The 18,108-nt window shown below is 39.7% G+C and overlaps 1 protein-coding gene across 4 annotated transcripts in view; it reads left to right on the top strand.

Moving 5' to 3' along the window:
• The window catches only part of PRELID2 (PRELI domain containing 2), a 137,856-nt gene that overhangs the window by 5,056 nt on the left and 114,692 nt on the right, over window positions 1-18,108 (top strand). For all 4 annotated transcript variants that reach the window (XM_073802657.1, XM_073802658.1, XM_019924632.3 and 1 more), the window contains exons 2-4: window positions 8,971-9,028; window positions 11,905-11,978; window positions 13,507-13,667. In XM_073802657.1, the coding sequence (XP_073658758.1) occupies window positions 8,971-9,028; window positions 11,905-11,978; window positions 13,507-13,667 (293 nt within the window). The remainder of the gene's footprint in view (window positions 1-8,970; window positions 9,029-11,904; window positions 11,979-13,506; window positions 13,668-18,108) is intronic.

Genomic DNA, 18,108 nt, shown 5'->3' with positions numbered 1-18,108 from the left:
TCCCGGAACATAGTAGGGACTCAGCAAATCCTTATTGAATGAATGAGTGAAATACTCCCTTCAGGATTTAGCCTTATGTAATTTCAGACCGAAGCCCGTGTGGATTCAGTAATATGTCCTTACTTTGGGTACTGTAATCAAATGGACAGATCAAAATAATTTCTTTGCTTCAACACAGTGGCCTCGGATTTTATTCATTCTAGCCAGGAGCTTGATGTTGTGAACAAAATGGTTTGAATGTTTACCCTTAAACTCAGAAAGGGGATTTATGAATGGCTGTTTCCGTTTAGAGTAGAAAGTTGATTGGGTAATTAATAATGTTTCCATTTCTGATCCTATTTTTTCTTCCTTGCATATCTGACACGTGTGTGGAACATCTCTCCCTACAGAGCTCCTGAAATATTGGGAGTGGACCTGTATTTCCAAAATAAGTGATTTGAAAATGATAGGCCTGGGTTAGCATAATGGTTATTTATCTTTTTGTTCACACTCTAATAGTCTTTCTTCACTTTTATCTTCCTATCCTCAATTCTACTTGAAAATTAGGCGCAACGGGAAGAAGGTGAAGACAGGAAGAGCGTGGGCTCTGACATCAGCCAGGTGTCGGGGTGCTTCTAGCTGTGTGAGTTTGGGCAAGTCAGTTCATTTTTCTATGCCTCAGTTTTATCATCTGCATAATATTAATAATATCTTCTGGAGTTGTTGGGAGAAAGTAAGTTGGATAATGCGCACAGTTGCATACAATATACATAGTTTAATGTCACCACACAGTAGGTGCTTTAGTACTTGTTTAAAACAAGTACTTTTAAAGTACTTGTTAAAAATCGTTATAGTAATACTAACAGAAATAATTTATGACATGTAAATCCATGAACTTGAAAATAAAAAGCTGAGAGAAGTAGTCTGCAGAAATCTTTTTAACTTGGAGTAATTAAAGGGAGAGTAAGCATGAATAAAGGTGCGTATTTGAATTATGACTTTTTTTTTTTTTTTTTTGTGGTACGCGGGCCTCTCACTGTTGTGGCCTCTCCCGTTGCGGAGCACAGGCTCCGGACGCGCAGGCTCAGCAGCCATGGCTCACGGGCCCTGCCGCTCCGTAGCGTGTGGGATCTTCCTGGACCGGGACACGAACCTGTGTCCCCTGCATCAGCAGGCGGACTCTCAACCACTGCGCCACCAGGGAAGCCCTGAATTATGACTTATTTTTAAAATGTCATTTAAATAATATTAAAGCATACTTAGTGAGTTACCTAGTAGAGGTTGTGGCTTAATCAGTGCCTGAAAGATAGGAAAATTTTAACTATCAAAGTATAGTAGTTAAACATTCGTTATATTTCTCCTAATAGAAATCCACAATAGGTCTGTGTATCATTTGGCCCTTGGGAGATGAAAAGCTAAATAAAACATAGCCCTGGCCTCAAGGAGCTCACTGTCAAAGGGGACAAAGGGAAATAAATTAATTTTTGTGATAAGTGCCTTCTCAGGGGCATATCACAGACATACAGTGTGGCGCAAGATTCATGTTTTAATTATAAATCTGTAAGAGCTTTTAGAGTACTTAGAGTTTGTTGCCTTTTTTAAAAGTAAGTATTCTCTCTATTCTCTTCTCCAATGTGGCGCTTTCCCTAATGCTAGTGGGCAGGGATGTGTCAAGGAGTCCTTGTCGTATCTTCTACAAATTCTGCAATGGTAAAGCATGAGCTTGTGAGGTTTTACTAGTCTAGGAAAATAAGAAATACCTTCTAGTAATTTTTGAGTAATCATTTAAATATATCTGAATTGCAAATGGACACTAATAGTATACTTAATACGACACCACAGTAAGTTACAAGATAAAGACTGAAGTCTTGAAAGTAAGTTTTCAAAAATATTGAGTCATTTTTTAGTAGCAAAACCAGTAAGGTGCCAGGTGTTACACTTTACATAAAATTATTTCCTTGAATTCCTATAACAGCTCTTTGAGGTAGATTTTTTTGTTTTGTTTTGTTTTTGTTTTTCTAATTTTACAGATGAGAAAACTGTGGCTGACTGAGATAATTTGCCAGAGACTCCCATAGGTGGGCTTCAACTGAGGTCTCTTAGATTCTAAAACTCATTCTGTTTCCCAAACTGTCTTTATTTTACTTTCATTTATTTCTTAACTTTTCATTTAGAAATAATTTGACTTACAAAATGTTGCAAAAACAGACAGAAAATTCATGTCCTTAACTTCCTCAAACCACTATATAATTTTTAAAATCAGGGAATTAACACTGATACCGTGTTAACTGTCCTATAAACATTATTCACATTTTGGCACTTGTTTACTAATACGATTTTTTTTTAGTCTAGGATTCAATCCAGGATCCCACATTACATTTAGTTGTTGTATCTTAGTCTCCTCTTCAGTTCCTTAGTGCTTTCTGGACCATGGTGCTTTCCAAGAGTCCTGATTAGTTACTTTGTAGACTTTGTAACTTTAAATGCATTGGGTTTGTGTATGCATTTTTTTAAAAAAATAGATCTTTATTGGAATATAATTGTTTTACAATACCGTGTTAGTTTCTGTTGCACACCAGAGTGAATCAGCCATACGCATACATATGTCCCCATATGCCCTCCTTCTTGAGCCTCCCTCCCATCCTCCTTGTCCCACCCCTCTAAGTCATCGCAAAGCACCGAGCTGATCTCCTGAGCTGTGCTGCTGCTTCCCACTAGCTATCTATTTTACATTCAGTAGTGTACATATGTCCATGCTACTCTCACTTTACCCCAGCTTCCCCCTCCCTGCCCCCGTGTCCTCAAGTCCATTCTCTATGTCTATGTCTTTATTCCTGCCCTGCAGCTGTGCTCATCAGTATCATTTATTTATTTATTTTTTTAAGATTCCATGTATATGTGTTAGCATACAGTATTTGTTTTTCTCTTCCTGACTTACTTCACTCTGTATGACAGACTCTAGGTCCATCCACCTCACTACAAATAACTCAGTTTCCTTTCTTTTTATGGCTAATATTCCATTGTATATATGTGCCACATCTTTATCCATTCATCTGTCGATGGACATTTAGGTTGCGTCCATGTCTTGGCTATTGTAAATAGTGCTGCATTTAATGTTTAGGGAAGAGGATTTTCCTTGGTGTCACAATTGTATGAATGATTCTTTTTAATAAACTTCATTATGTCATTGCCAATTATTGGGACATTTTGGTATGAATGAGCGTGAAGTGACGTTGAGTGGCCTTTGTTTACAATCATAACTTGTCCCAGCAGAAGGGCCTTTGAGGATCATCTGGTGCTCTACCACCCGGGCTTCACAGATGGCAGCATCACAGTCTGCACATCTTGCCTCCTTGTCCTTTGTTTCTTCTACTTCATCCTCCTACTGCGAAGGCCAACGAACAGCCATTCAAAATGTCTGTTGACTTAAATGTGTTTAGTCTTTGACATTTTGACTCATCATTTGGTCTTGGTATAAAGTCAACTTTGCTTTTCTTTTAAGATAGACAATAGTATGTAGCTCATAAAGGGAATTTGGCACAGCTCGCAGTGATTTCTCTGTGTAGTTAAATGCCATATCTGTTTTCAACAGCTCCATCCCTTTGTGTGTACATGTTTGGCATCAGCCTGGGTAGCAGAGATTCCCTTAATGCTTATAAAACTGATATGTTAATATACCAGACTTACTTTAGGTCTCCTTGGCCTTCTTTGAAGGACTAATACAGATATATCAGCTTCCTCGTGCTCTCTTGGATAATGCCAGTTGGAAGTTTGTAAACAATAGCTTCTTTGGAGGTCATTGACTTTTTTGGTGGGAGTATTATAAGAGGCAGGCATAGACTTCTGAGCTTTTTGGAAAGTTGTGTCTTTCTTTTTTTTTTTTTCTTTTTTTTTTTGCGGTACGCTGGCCTCTCACTGTTGTGGCCTCTCCCGTTGCAGAGCACAGCCTCCGGATGCGCAGGCTCAGTGGCCTAGCCGCTCCGCGGCATGAGGGATCTTCCCAGACTGGGGCACGAACCCGTGTCCCCTGCATTGGCAGGCAGACTCTCAACCACTGCGCCACAAGGGAAGCCCCTTTCTTTTTTTTAAAATATTAATTATTTATTTATTTGGCTGCATGAGGTCGTAGTTGCGGCATGCATGCGGGATCTAGTTCCCTGACCAGGGATCGAACCCTGGGCCCCTGCATAGGGAGTTTGGAGTCTTAACCACTGGACCACCGAAGTCCTGGAAAGTTGATATGTTAATAACTCATTACTCTCTTAAGAGTCGGCGTTACGAAAGCTTATTATATTTTCCCCCTGTAAATAAGAAACGTAAATATACCCTATCTTCATGGATCTACCCCCAGAAATATACTGAATGTTATTCCTGTAGTTAGATGGACTCTATTTTTTGACCTCTCACTCTTCACAGCTATGTATTTGTTTTAATGTGTATTTTGTTTTTTACCCATTATTTTGAAATTTTTGGCCTCTTACCTTTTAATATGTAAAACACATGAAAGCAAGGTATATGACAGTGTAGGAGAGTCTATGTTTTACTCTTGTTAGACTGTTACATACATATAATATAAGCAGTGATATTTGCAACACATTTATGTCTTGGGGAAAGGGAAGGGATTAGTTTATACATTCTGTGAAGAATGTAAAAATTATAAGTAAATTCAGAATGAACTCAAATATACCTTGAAAAATCCCTTGTGTCACCCAGAAAGTATGGCAAATGTGCAGAGCCCTGTGCAGTAATTATTAGCCACTGCAGTTTGTGGTCCCCTGATTGAGGTCCAAGGATGGCAAGGGTTTTTGGTAGATATTTGGGTCATCAGTCCACTTTGCTTCCATGAAAGCTACTAGTGTGGAGCGGGGACCGGAAGATCCCAGGGTTGCCCTGCTCGTGTACAGGTCTTACGCCATTATGTTTTTAACATGGAGACTCCTTATCTTCACACTTGTTAAGAGATTTACTCATTTTGAGGAGGACAAAATGAGATAATACATATGGTGACCTCTAATACGGCACTCTGCATGGGCAAAGTAGATGTGCAATTAAGTCTTTGATGGGCTTGATCCTGATCTAGCTTAACCCTTTCCACTGTCACATTGTGTTTGTACAGGTGTCCAGAAAAACCCGGTCACCTGCTTCCTGTCTTCCCAGTTGGCATTCCTGGTGGTGACCCTCTCTGAGCAGCCTTCCCTCTCTCGACCCCTTATTAGCTGACTTCAGATACATTTTTGTGAATTCAATCATGAATATTCAAGTTACCACAATATGGTGTCAGAAAATTTTGAGTAATGCCAGGTAGGGGGCGCCTCAGCACAATAAATCTTTATTTTAAAAAAAGTTAAAATAGATGCCTTTCATGTCATGGTATTTAGCTATTGTAAATAAACCTCTGATTTCTTTTTCCATTCTCGTATGGAAGGAGACTCGAGGCTCGCGTCTCTTCAACTCCAAAAGTAGTTGCATAGGAAAATGCCTTGAATCTTGCAGATGAGTTTACTGGAGTGAATAGCTTAGGATTTCTTGTGTTTGGCTGAGGCAACTTCCATTTTACTTTGTAATTTGCAAGAATTGTCGAATGAGTAACCCTTAAGTATTTTACAACGGTTCCTCTTCATGATTTCCCAAGCCCCTGTTATCCCTTAGTCTGATTTATTTTCGCCTTATATATTTTATTTTTTGTTTTTCTGACTAACGTGTAAACTCTCGAAGAGGCTACAATTTTGTTTGTTTCATTACTCTGTCCCTAGTGCCTGGAACAGTGCCTAGGTAGTCGGAAAACTGTTAAGTGAAGAATAGTGTCACTATTATTTAAATCGATACCCTTCACCCTAATAAGCAGATATTAAAGTTATAGAAAAGCGTGAGTAAAGCATTTGAGTTTATAATCTTTAGGAATTTCACTGATAACTTTGTGAAATAATCAGAACTTGGGAACTTTTTATCATTAGCCTTCTCTGGTGATTATGTTTCCAACCTCTTTCATAATTTAGTTCAGTCATCTTCCTACAGCTTACAGTGTATTTATAATATTCAGTCAGTCAGGATGTATTGATGAATATAATAAAATGAGTAAAATAGAACTGTAGTAGAGGCAATATTCTCATACTCTCATTTTACCTTAGTATAAAAGTTCTGATTTCTATACACACACACACACAATAAAAATTAAAGGCATCTGTGTGAGTCTCAGATGTCTCCCTCACTTCAAGGGTGTTGTGTAAGTGAAGCCCCCTTGCTGAGGGACAGAACAGCTAAACCTGACCCCCTGTGATGGACATTATCTTCAAAAAAATACTGAAGGTTAAACTTCAAGAAAACAAGCATCGTAATTTTGAGCATTTTTTTCTGGAGCAAACATGAATGAATGAATACATAAATATTTAAACAGCCATGTTGGGAAATTCCTTGGCAGTCCAGTGGTTAGGACTTGGTGCTTTCACTGCTGGGGCCTGGGTTTGATCCCTGGTCGGGGAACTAAGATCATAAAAGCCGAGCGTGTGGCCACAAACAAACAAACAAAAAGGCAAGTTGTTGATTTGTTATCAAGATTGCAGCTGCCCGGATGGGAGCGTGACTGGCAGCGTTTACGGCATGGGGTGTGATGTGGTGTTGAGGATGCCAAGGACTGAGCCCACTGCTCACTTCATAGATTGGTTCCCCTGGTCCTCGAAGGGAGTAAGGTTTAGTTTCCACATTGGTCCCGGAGGTCAGCAAGGTTTATCTTCCAGATTGTTCATTCATTCGGCAAATATTCATTGAGTGCCTGCTATGTGCCAGACCTGTGCTGGCTGGTGGAGATACAGAATTCCTGCTCTTGCAGAGTCTGTGTTCTTATCCCAGGTCTTTTGGGGCCACAGATATCTGTAACAATGTGTGAAAGTGACGGATCCTTTTCCCTGAAAAATCAGTCACTCAGTCAACCTCTTATACAAACTGATGCATGCAGACACAGAGCTGCCGTGGGGTGGGGAAGAGCCCTGCTCGCTGAGTTTTGTAGACCATTTCCTGGGTTCAGAAGGCTTAAAGCTCAAGCTTACCAAGTGGAGGGCCCTGTCCCCCCCCCCACCCCCCCCGCCGAGCCTGTTCGCTGCTCTCATCTCCCCCTCAGCACCTTACGGTGTTTTGGGTAAGACTTCCCTGTGATTTTCCTTTCCTATTAGATCGCATGATGAAGCAGTACACCTCTGGGAATAGAGCCTGACAGGCGCTCAGCAGGCCTGGTCAGCAGCCTGCTTGTCCTCTGGCTTTGAGGACTTCTACTGTCTGAGTCTCTTTTTGCATCTGAGCAGTGCAAAGGGTGGGGTTTGAGTGACTGAGGTGTTTGAGGGTAGGTTAGGTGGGCAGGCCTTGAAGGCAAAAGAAAGTATCTGTGGCTGAATTACAGTCTTGATGCTCATTAACTAGGGGATTTTGAGCAAATGACTTAGTTTAATTTCTCACAAGCTTAATTTCTCACAAGTGAAAGGGAAAAAAAAAAACCCAGAATGTAACTCATGGAATAGTTTTGAGAATTAAACTGAAATAATTAAACTGAAATAATATATTAAACTGCCTAGGACAAAAATGGTAGCTATTATCAGTTTTTTTTTCCCATAAATTTATTTTTGGCTGTGTTGGGTCTTCGTTGCTACACGCAACCTTTCTAGTTGTGGCAAGCAGGGGCTACTCTTCGTTGTGGTGCACGCGCGGGCTTCTCATTGCGGTGGCTTCTCTTGTTGCGGAGCACGGGCTCTAGGCACGCGGGCTCAGTAGTTGTGGCGCACGGGCTTAGTTGCTCCGTGGCATGTGCGATCTTCCCGGACCAGGGCTCAAACCCATGTCCCCTGCATTGGCAGGTGGATCTTTTTTTTTTCTTCTTTCTTATTAATTAATTAATTTATTTTTGGCAGCGTTGGGTCTTCGTTGCTGCTTGTGGGCTTTCTTTTTAGTTGCGATGAGCGGGGGCTACTCGTCATTGCCGTGCGCAGGCTTCTCATTGCGGTGGCCTCTCTTGTCGCAGAGCACCAGCTCTAGACGCACAGGCTCTAGAGTGCAGGCTCAGTAGTTGTGGCGCACGGGCGTAGCTGCTCTGCAGCATGTGGGATCTTCCTGAACGAGGGCTCGAACCCGTGTCCCCTGCATTGGCAGGCGGATTCCTAACCACTGCGCCACCGGGGAAGCCCTGGCAGGCGGATTCTTAACCACTGTGCCACCAGGGAAGCCCTGTCAGCTTTTTATTAAAACATGAAATTGTGTTTCAGGGGAATTTAATCAATAAATAAACTTATTTTTTTGTATTTTTTTCTTTATTGAAATATAGTTGATTTACAGTGCTGTGCCAGTTTCTTCTGTACAGCAGAGTGACTCACCATACACATATATACATAAATAAACTATTGAGCACCTGGCATAGACTCCTTCTGTGATTATATTCCTGTGATGCTGACCCAGCCACCAGGCAATAGTAAAGGACAATAGTGAAGGAATTCACTATGTATTGATACTAGACCTGATTTCATTTTGTGGCTCTACCACTAACCAGCTGGGTGACCCTAAGCTTTCTGATTTTATTTAGTTTCCATTTAGTTTCTGAAAGATGGGATAATGATATCCCATGACCCAATCACAACAGAGAGGCTGATTTGAGAAAAGATCATGCAAGTAAAGCATTCCACACAGTGCCTCATACAAAGAACACGCTTGATTTACGTAAGGCTGGTTCAATATTAATAGTATTATTTATTAATTAGCTTAACCTAACCTCCCCGTCTCCATCCAGAGCTAGGTTGACTCCAAAGAAGGTTTCTCCGGATTTCATACAGGTCCAGTTGATGACAGCATCTACTTACCTATTCCAAACTAGTAAAATTAAGACTCTTGATTGAAAACTGGCCTTAGAGATTGCTTGGATAATATTTACTGTTTCTGCAAATAACTGGTTACTGTGAAGTAATTCACTTTGGTAAAAAAAAGAATGGTAATTTTTCTTTATGTGTTTTCATTTAGTATCCAAACCCCATGGATAAAAATGTCATCTCTGTAAAAATTGTGGAGGAAAAAAAAGGTAAGTGCTACTGATCTTTGTGAAGATGTGTGTCTTTGTGTGTGTGTGTGGCCTGTTATATATATATATATTTTTTTGCGGTACGCAGGCCTCTCACTGTTGTGGCCTCTCCCGTTGTGGAGCACAGGCTCTGGACATGCAGGCTCAGAGGCCATGGCTCACGGGCCCAGCCGCTCCGCGGCATGTGGGATCTTCCCGGACCGGGGCACGAACCCCCGTCCTCTGCATCAGCAGGCGGACTCTCAACCACTGCGCCACCAGGGAAGCCCTGGCCTGTTATATTTTAAACAGGTATATTAACAGGTATAGTTCTGTATTCGAGGCGACTGATAGAAAAGAGCACCCGGCATTTCCAGCAGTAGAAGGCTTGCCTTATGCTCTTGTCACTTTCTCCATTAAGAATTGATGACAGCTGTGACAGTTTACATTTTTGAACACTTAATGTGTGCCAGGCACTCTTACTTTTATTAACTTAATCCTCAGAACAATGAGGTCACATGGCTATGTCTCTTGATATATTCGTATATCATTTTATAGATGGCAAAATAGATATTACTAATAGCATGTATATGAGATGTGACTGTAAAATGATTGGATTATGGAATCAAAACTGCTTAACAATATGGTTCAGTATTGACTAGAGTGGGGCTTGACAAATTATGCTTGTGTTGCCTGTTGTTGTAAATAAAGTTTTATTGGCACACAGCTATGCCCATTTGTTTATGTATTATCTGTGCTTACTTCCTTATCACAACAATAGAGTTGTGGTAACAGAGACTGTATGGCCCACAAAACCTAAAATATTAATATTTACCATCTGGCGCTTTACAGAAGATGTTTACTGATCCTTGGACTGGAGTGTAGGAGTCTTTCCTGTTCTCTGTCATTTACATCTCCGGTAGAAGCGTTTTCACTGTCAGTGTTTGAACTCGAGAGCTGGCACTGAAGGAAGCTATAATGTTGCACATCATCAATGTGTAAACCTTTGAAGACACCCAGGCTCGGTCTACCATGCTCTTGAACCTTCTGAGAAAATGTATGAGATGTTCATTTCGTGACCCTGAGCCATTCTCTCTGTTTGGTGAAGAGAGAACTGTCTTTGCGAGGGTATTTCCTGCACTTCCATAACTCTGTAAATATGATTAAAAGCCGTTTTCTCAGGTACCTGCACTCGTAGGAGAAAGGTTTTATATGGCATTAGAAAAGTCTGATTTCAGGTCCTGATTTTGTTACTATCTACATGAACTAACTTCTTGGAGGCTCTATTTCTTCATCTGTTAAATGGGAAAATAATAACAAACTGCCTTTAGGTTGTTGAGAAGATCAAATGATAGAACAATGTGCATATTTCTAAGTGGTTAATTATAATTTCTACCACTGACAGGGGCATCTTTGCCTCCGGGAGTGGCTCATCCATTTTCACTACGTGTACTGCAGACATTGGATGAGATGGCCAAAGGCATGCCAGTAGGCAGAGGAGGTGAACCCATTTCTCACCCTACCAACAACTTCTGGGCACTCAGGGTGTTTGCACCAAGGTTCAGGGCTGTTATAGCCAGAGCTTTGAGAAACTGTAGGAACATGCTGAGTCACAGTAATTCACAGAGCAAAAGACAACACTTCAGAGTTTATATTTTTCTCTGATTTGGTTTCCTTTTTTTCTCAACTCACATTTATTGTGTTTTTTTTTTTATGTCCCTCGTGCTATTCTGTAAACTTCTTTCCAAAACAGAATAGTTCCAGCCACAGGGAGTCTGCTCCCCTACGAGAGAAGAGTATGCCCAATATAATTAATAAGAGGTTTATTCAAAAAGAGTCATGTACCAAAATGTTCATTGCAGCTTTATTTATAGTAACCCGGAGATGGAAACAACCTAAGTGTCCATCATCGGATGAATGGATAAAGAAGATGTGGCACATATATACAATGGAATATTACTCAGCCATAAAAAGAAACGAAATTGAGTTATTTGTAGTGAGGTGGATGGACCTAGAGTCTGTCATACAGAGTGAAGTAAGTCAGAAAGAGAAAGACAAATACCGTATGCTAACACATATATATGAAATTTAAGAAAAAAAAATGTCATGAAGAACCTAGGGATAAGACAGGAATAAAGACACAAACCTACTAGAGAATGGACTTGAGGATATAGGGAGTGGGAAGGGTAAGCTGTGACAAAGCGAGAGAGAAGCATGGACATATATACACTACCAAACGTAAGGTAGATAGCTAGTGGGAAGCAGCCACATAGCTCAGGGAGATCAGCTCGGTGCTTTGTGACCACCTGGAGGGGTGGGATAGGGAGGGTGGGAGGGAGGGAGACACAAGAGGGAAGAGATATGGGAACATATGTATATGTATAACTGATTCACTTTGTTATAAAGCAGAAACTAACACACCATTGTAAAGCAATTATACTCCAATAAAGATGTAAAAAAAAAAAAAAAAGTTTAAATTTGTAGCCAGAAACCTGTGCTTGAAAGCATGTGTGGTGCAGAAGGTGGCAGCATCAGATTCTCCATCGTTTTGTTAAAACATTCTCTTCGTTGGAGCTGAGCAGGGGGCTCATTGGCCATGGCCATTGGAGTGTTGACATTGATAGTCCTGAGCAGTGAACGATTTACGATTCTTTTGTCCTTGAATTTAGAATGTGCAGTGTGAGTGGCTAGCTATTTTATCCTTATTCCTTGCTCACAGATATTTGCAGGGATTTGGCCCAGAAAAGTGGTCAGGGATGCTGGGTTTTGAGTTAAATATTTTCTCTGGGAATTCTACATATCGAAAATTGAGATTGACATTAAAAGTTTTATTGACATTAAAACAAGAATACATTTCCGTCAGTTCTTTTTTGAGTGTAAAAATTTTCTGTTTCTAGATGTGTCAACAGGGATCATCTATAGAAAGAGGATTGCAGTCTGTCAAAATGTGGTTCCAGAAATTTTAAGGAAGGTAAATTCATTTCAAAATTTAATCAGATTTGGTGTAACGTTGGGTGTTTTCCAAATAGTCATGGAAAGAGATAGCATTTTCTGATGTGAAGGAGTGTTAGAACTTCCCCAGTTCTCCTACCTCAGAGCCCTTCTAAGGAAGAAATCTGTCTCCTGTCCGACCTCAGTTTTGACAGGTGCTACCAGAGAGTTTTTTTCCTGTCTGTTCTGTCTCTTTTGTGGAGGGCTCTTAGTGTACATAGAGATGGGCAACAATTATTTTAAAAGATACTTTGGACATTTTGCATGAAGTGGCCATCTTTTCTAATCTGTCCATGGTTAGATATGACTCTTAGGTAAGAATGATCAGAAGTGGGCAGATGGTAAGTATTAACTTCAGTAAGGAAGAGAAAAGCTTCAGTTTCCATTTTACTGTCAGTAAGAATGGCTTTGAGAGTATAGTGTTTTCAGCACCCTCTGTAAGTCTTTTTGTGTGTGTTTCTGTAAAGTAATGGTATTGATGATGAAATCTTCATGATAGCAAATTGTTTTCTCTCTTTGAAATCCTTGAGCACTCTGGTGATTGTTGGAAAAAGGTGAGTGAAATTTTTAATCACATTGCTTTAACCGTAGAGGGATTATTGACAAGAGTCCTTTTAGAATCATTAGGAAATAGAGGAGAGTGTCTTGCTGCGTACTTTTAAGAATGTCCCCGTCTTTTCAACCTGGAAGTGATCCTGTGTGTGATATAAAACCCAGTGGGGCTCCTGCCGGTTAGCTTGCAAATTGCTTTGCTGTGCTGTATGTAGAAAACATGGCAGCTTCCATCACTTTCTTATCATGGATTAAGACTCTGTTGCTTTCTTTAGTGGAAAGAAGGCTGATATGACAATGAAAATGAACTTTCTTTTATTTTCCAGATAATAATATGTTGCAGTATGTGCAGCAAATTATTGCTGGCTTTTTCCCCAGAGTGTGTACCCTGCCTTTGCCCTGTATACATGCTTTGCATCTATTATTTAAAAAGGCATTCAACTTTGTCTTGTATCTCCATTCTTAAATAATTTAAGAACACCCTGACTTGTACAATTCTGCCTTTGTAGCTTTGCATGTTTCCTCCACCTAGGAAAGCATACATTTCTAGATATTGGGCAGAGTTTAAAATGAAGAAAATATTTTATCTGATACTGGCCTGCATGTGAGCCCATAAGTGGGCCCAATTAGAATCCGTCAATTTAAGAAGGCCATAACCAGCCCTAGAGGAGACACGAAGGAGGCTGATGCTTTGCTTAGTGTTTAGCAGTTAGGGGAATCAGGCCAGGGACTACACAGGCTGTGTAAATCCTGGGCCATTTGCATGTCCTTACCAACATTTAGTAAGGTCATAGTGTGTTTGATTATCAAGGACTTACCGCCATTGGTGAGTCGTCATCCCTATATCAGGATCACTTGTCCTCTTAATTCCCTGAGACTAAAAGCAACTCTGGACACAGTCCTTATGTAGCTTGTTCCTCCTAAATTCAGAAAACCATCTTCTGTCTTTTGGACAGGTGAACATTTTAAAGGTACCTAATGTCCAGTTAGAAGAGGAATCATGGTTCAATCCTCAGGAAAGGAACATGGCTATAAGGAGTCACTGCCTTACGTGGACACAATATGCATCCATGAAGGAAGAGTCTGTCTTCCGGGAAAGTATAGAAAATCCAAATTGGTAAGATCACCTGTGTGTGTGTGTGTGTGTGTGTGTGTGTGTGTGTGTGCGCGCGCGCGCATGTAGGTTGGGTGCGGGGAAGCACAAATGAGCACGCATATTAAAAAGCTGTGATTCCATACTTATAACCTCTGTTTACAACTCACATAAATTATATACTATTAATTTTTAATCACACAAGGAATCAGTAAATAGATTTCCCTTTGGGGGAAAAATGACAGCCCAACTCCTTTCTGACTGTCCTATCCAATTTGGTGCCTTTTTGCCTTCTCCAGAGGCAGTGAGTGTTATCAGTGTATTGAGTATTCTTCCAGACCTTTAAGAGGTACCTCTAGATACTCATAGAACCTGTATAGTATGGTTTTGATTATCTTTTTTACATACATGCTTTCATTCTGTGTAAATCATTGTGCACTTATCTTTTTTGTTTAGTAGAATGTTTCTAAACTTTATCCAGTTGATGTCTGTAAAATCTAGCTTCTTCCTTTGAACTGCTGCATAGTGTTCAATCCTATCATTATACTACATTCTATTTAGCTTTTTTTCCTTTTGGACAGATGTTCAGATGGTTTCTAGTTACTCTTATATATATAAGCAGTACTGTAATATTTGTGAAGCATACGATCCTTGTATATTCTATATGTGAATGTTTCTCTAAAGGAGAATTGATTTTGTTATTGAAATATAGTTGACATACAGTATTATGTTAAAGGAGAATTTTTAGTTGTCAGGTTTATTGAGTTATTATTTACATACAAAATTTATTCTTCTTAGTGTACAATTCAATGAGTTTTGGCAAACACACACATATACAGTTGTGTATATTGCCACAATCAAGCTACAGAACACTTCAGGTAGATTTTAAAGAGCTATATGCCGGGATAATTCCATGAGGAAAGAGTATTCTTTTCAACAAATGGTGCTGGCACAATTGCATATCCACATTCAAAAGAACGAAGATGGACCTCTATCTCACACCAAATACAAAATTAACTCAAAATGGATCAAAGAACTAAATGAAAGAGTTAAGACTATAAAACTATTAGGAAAAAACATAGGTGTAAGTCTGTGCGATCTTGGATAAGGCAGTAGTTTCTTAGATATGACACCAAAAGCCCAAGCAACAAAAGAAAAAAATAGGTAAAATTGACTTCATCAAAATGAAAAACTTTTGTGCTTCAAAGGACACAGTCAAGAAGGTGAAAAGACAGCCCAACAAATGGGAGAAACTATTCGCAAACTGTATAACTGATAAGGGTTTAGTATCTAGCATATGTAAAGACTGTTACAACTCAGTAATAAAAAGACAACCCAGTTAATAAAGGGGCAAGGCATTTGAGTAGATATTTATCCAGAAAGGTATACAGATGACCAATAAGTACATGAAAAGATGCTCAACATCTTTAGTGTTTCGGAAAATGCAAATTGAAACCACTTTGAGATACCGCTTCAAACCTGCCAGGATGGCTGTAATAAAAAAGAGACACAGTAACAAGCGTTGGAAAGGATGTGGAGAAATTGGAACCCTCGCACACTGCTGGTGGGAATGTAAATGGTGCAGCTGCTGTGGAAAACGGTTTTTCAGTGCCTCAAACAGTTAAATGTAGAGTTACCACTTGACCCAGCAATTCTACATTGTATTGAAAAAATCCACAAAAATTTGCAGGAATGTTCATAGCCCCATTATTTGTAATAGGCAGAATGTGGAAACAAGCCAAACATCCTTCATCTGATGAATATATAACCAAATGTGGTATATCCATACAATGGAATATTATTCAGCCATAAAAAGAAATGGAGCAATGATTCATGTTACAATGTGGATGAAGCTTGAACACACTGTTTTCAGCGAGAGAAGCCAGTTACAAAAGACCATATATTGTTTGAGTCAGTTGATTTGAAATGTCCGTAACAGGCAGATCCATAGGGACAGAAAGTAGATTAGTGGTTGCCATGGGCAAGGAGGACAGGAGAAGAGGGAGTGAACTGCTGATGGGTATGGAATTTCTCTTTGGGGTGATGAAAATATCCTGGAACTAGCATTGATGGTTGCACACCTCTGAAAATACTAAGACCACTGAACTGTATACCTTAAAGGGGTGAATTTCATGGTATATGAATTATTCCTCGATAAAAGAAAGTTATGTGGCTGGTTCTCAGGACATGCATCTTTTAAGTTTATACAGATTCTGTCACCAATATATTAATAAGTTAATTTACACTCTCAGCAGCAGCACATGAAAGCTCATTTCCTACAATATTGCCAGGACTTAATATTAACATACTTTTTTATTTTTGCCAGTGTAATGGGTGAGAATGATTAATTCCTTTGAAATAGGTTTACAAACAAAAGCAAACTCTAACAAGCACCACATGTTAATAGTGATTATTGCTGTGAACTGTGATTTCAGAGGATAATTTACTGTATGTTTTTCTGTTCTATATGGTTTGAGATTTTTATTTACCTGTCATTTTAAGGGAAATAAAGCCCTCAAACCCAAGTAACTAAAAATCAGAAATCTAAAATCCGTCTGAAGCCCCATCACTTGTTCAAATCATTTCTGCTCCCCATAATTTTGGTCCTATAGTGATAATTCTAGAATGTTCCAGCAGCACACTGGGTGAGTATGAATGCCAAGTCTTATTAGCGTCTGAGGTAGGCTTGCTCTGAACCACCCACTAGCTTTTTTCTTCTTAGTCTCCCACATGTCAAGAGCTTCACATAGAACATAGATGTTTAGGATTAACTATAAAAGTTGTGGGTAAAGAATAGAGCTTTTCTTCTTTTTTTGTAGAAGTAGTAAAAGGACAGAATTGGCTGATTTTATGCAAAAAGCACAGAAGTCTTTCATATACCTCATTTTAGCCTCATTTTATCACCTACCTGGGCTGTCGGCTGGTCTGAAAAGCAGTACTAAACCTTCATCAGTTCTTTGTAAAATAATAACTGTCCTGGAGAATCCAAGAAAATGTCCTGCAGGACCTTTTTCCATTGTGTGTTTTTAAAATTATTTTTTAAATAGTCATTCTGATTTTGGAAAAAATGTTAAATGTATCTTGTAAAAAACACTAAATTCAGGGAAAAAAGAAGCAATTTTCATCATCTAACAATAGTGTCTGTTTACATAACTTTCTTGGTCCAATCCTAATGGCATTTAGATTGTTTCTGATTTTTCGCTATTATGAAGAATGCTGTGATGAGATCCCTATGATTACATATATCCTCACTTATTCAATGACCTTTTAAGGTCGATGGGACAGGTGGGATTTCTGGGTCAATTCAAAGGTTATGTGCATTTTATATTTTGATGCATATTACCAGATTCCTCTGTAAAAAAGTTCGACCAACTACAACTTTTCCTTTCTTTGGTTTGTTATGTTCCTGTCCTCTGCAAAACACTCTCTTTTTAATGATTGACACAGCAGGCCAGTATTTATTGGCTCCTATTATGTCAAGGTCAAAGCTAGATCCTTCACCTGAGGTGTTTTGAAGCTAAGGTTAAATAACTTACCCAATATGTGACCACATCTTGAGCAAAGTGGTGACACAGGAATATGGACATTTTTAAAGGATGGACTGAATCTCAAGCTGTAGGTTGCTTTGGGTTCCAGGTTATGGAGAATGGGTTTTGTTCTTCTGGCAACAAGCAGTCACACAAAGGTTTCTGAGCAGGGGGTGATGTAATGACAGCTGTGATTTAGGCTCTGGGAAACATGTTTTCTTAGGTCTTGACATGGATTTAGAAAGGCATTTTAGGTGGACATTCTAAATGAGTGGGGAATCTTGGGGGGACATGAAAGAAAGGACCCATTATTATTTCCATCCCCCTCCTTTGCAGGGAATGTGAGAGTAAGGGCTATCCGCTGCACCCAGAAGAGGAAATATGGACAATCTTTTTTTAAAGAAAAAAAAATGCTGTCACGGCTGCTGAGTCTAAAATTAGACCTTCAAGCTGTGTGTTGGTTAGCAGGTGTGGATGTGTGACGGGAAACCAGATGTCATTCTGTCCCTGTGCGTGACCCGTCGGCTCAGTGCAGGGATGGCCTGAAATGGGTTTCCCGTAGAATCTGGCCAAGCCTTGATCTGTGTCTCTTTACTAGATCCAGTTTTGGCTTTCTGCTGACGTCTCTGCAGTTGTGGCACCTTCTTGGGCAAGAGCTCCTTCGGTCTTTCTCTGTCTGTGTATCACACAGCTGGGTATTTCTAATGTGCTTTCTTCCTTTATTAACTTCATTGGGCATTTTTTCTCTGCAGTTTTTATGGAATGGAGTTTACATCCTTTTCAGAAGCTAGAGTGATGTGATGTTTTGCACTCATCTCAAATTTTCCAGAGTCCAGCTTGGCACTCCATGCCTCAGAGACGTCCTCCTATACTAGTTCTGTCCCTTCTCCTATACCCATCAGGCCACCTTCCACAGCAAATTACAGACACCCTGACTC

The sequence above is a fragment of the Tursiops truncatus genome, chromosome 3 (genome assembly GCF_011762595.2).
Source record: "Tursiops truncatus isolate mTurTru1 chromosome 3, mTurTru1.mat.Y, whole genome shotgun sequence".
NCBI classification, from domain to species: domain Eukaryota; kingdom Metazoa; phylum Chordata; class Mammalia; order Artiodactyla; family Delphinidae; genus Tursiops; species Tursiops truncatus.
Note: the sequence above shows the minus strand (reverse complement) of the source record. Positions and strands in the feature narration are given on the sequence as shown.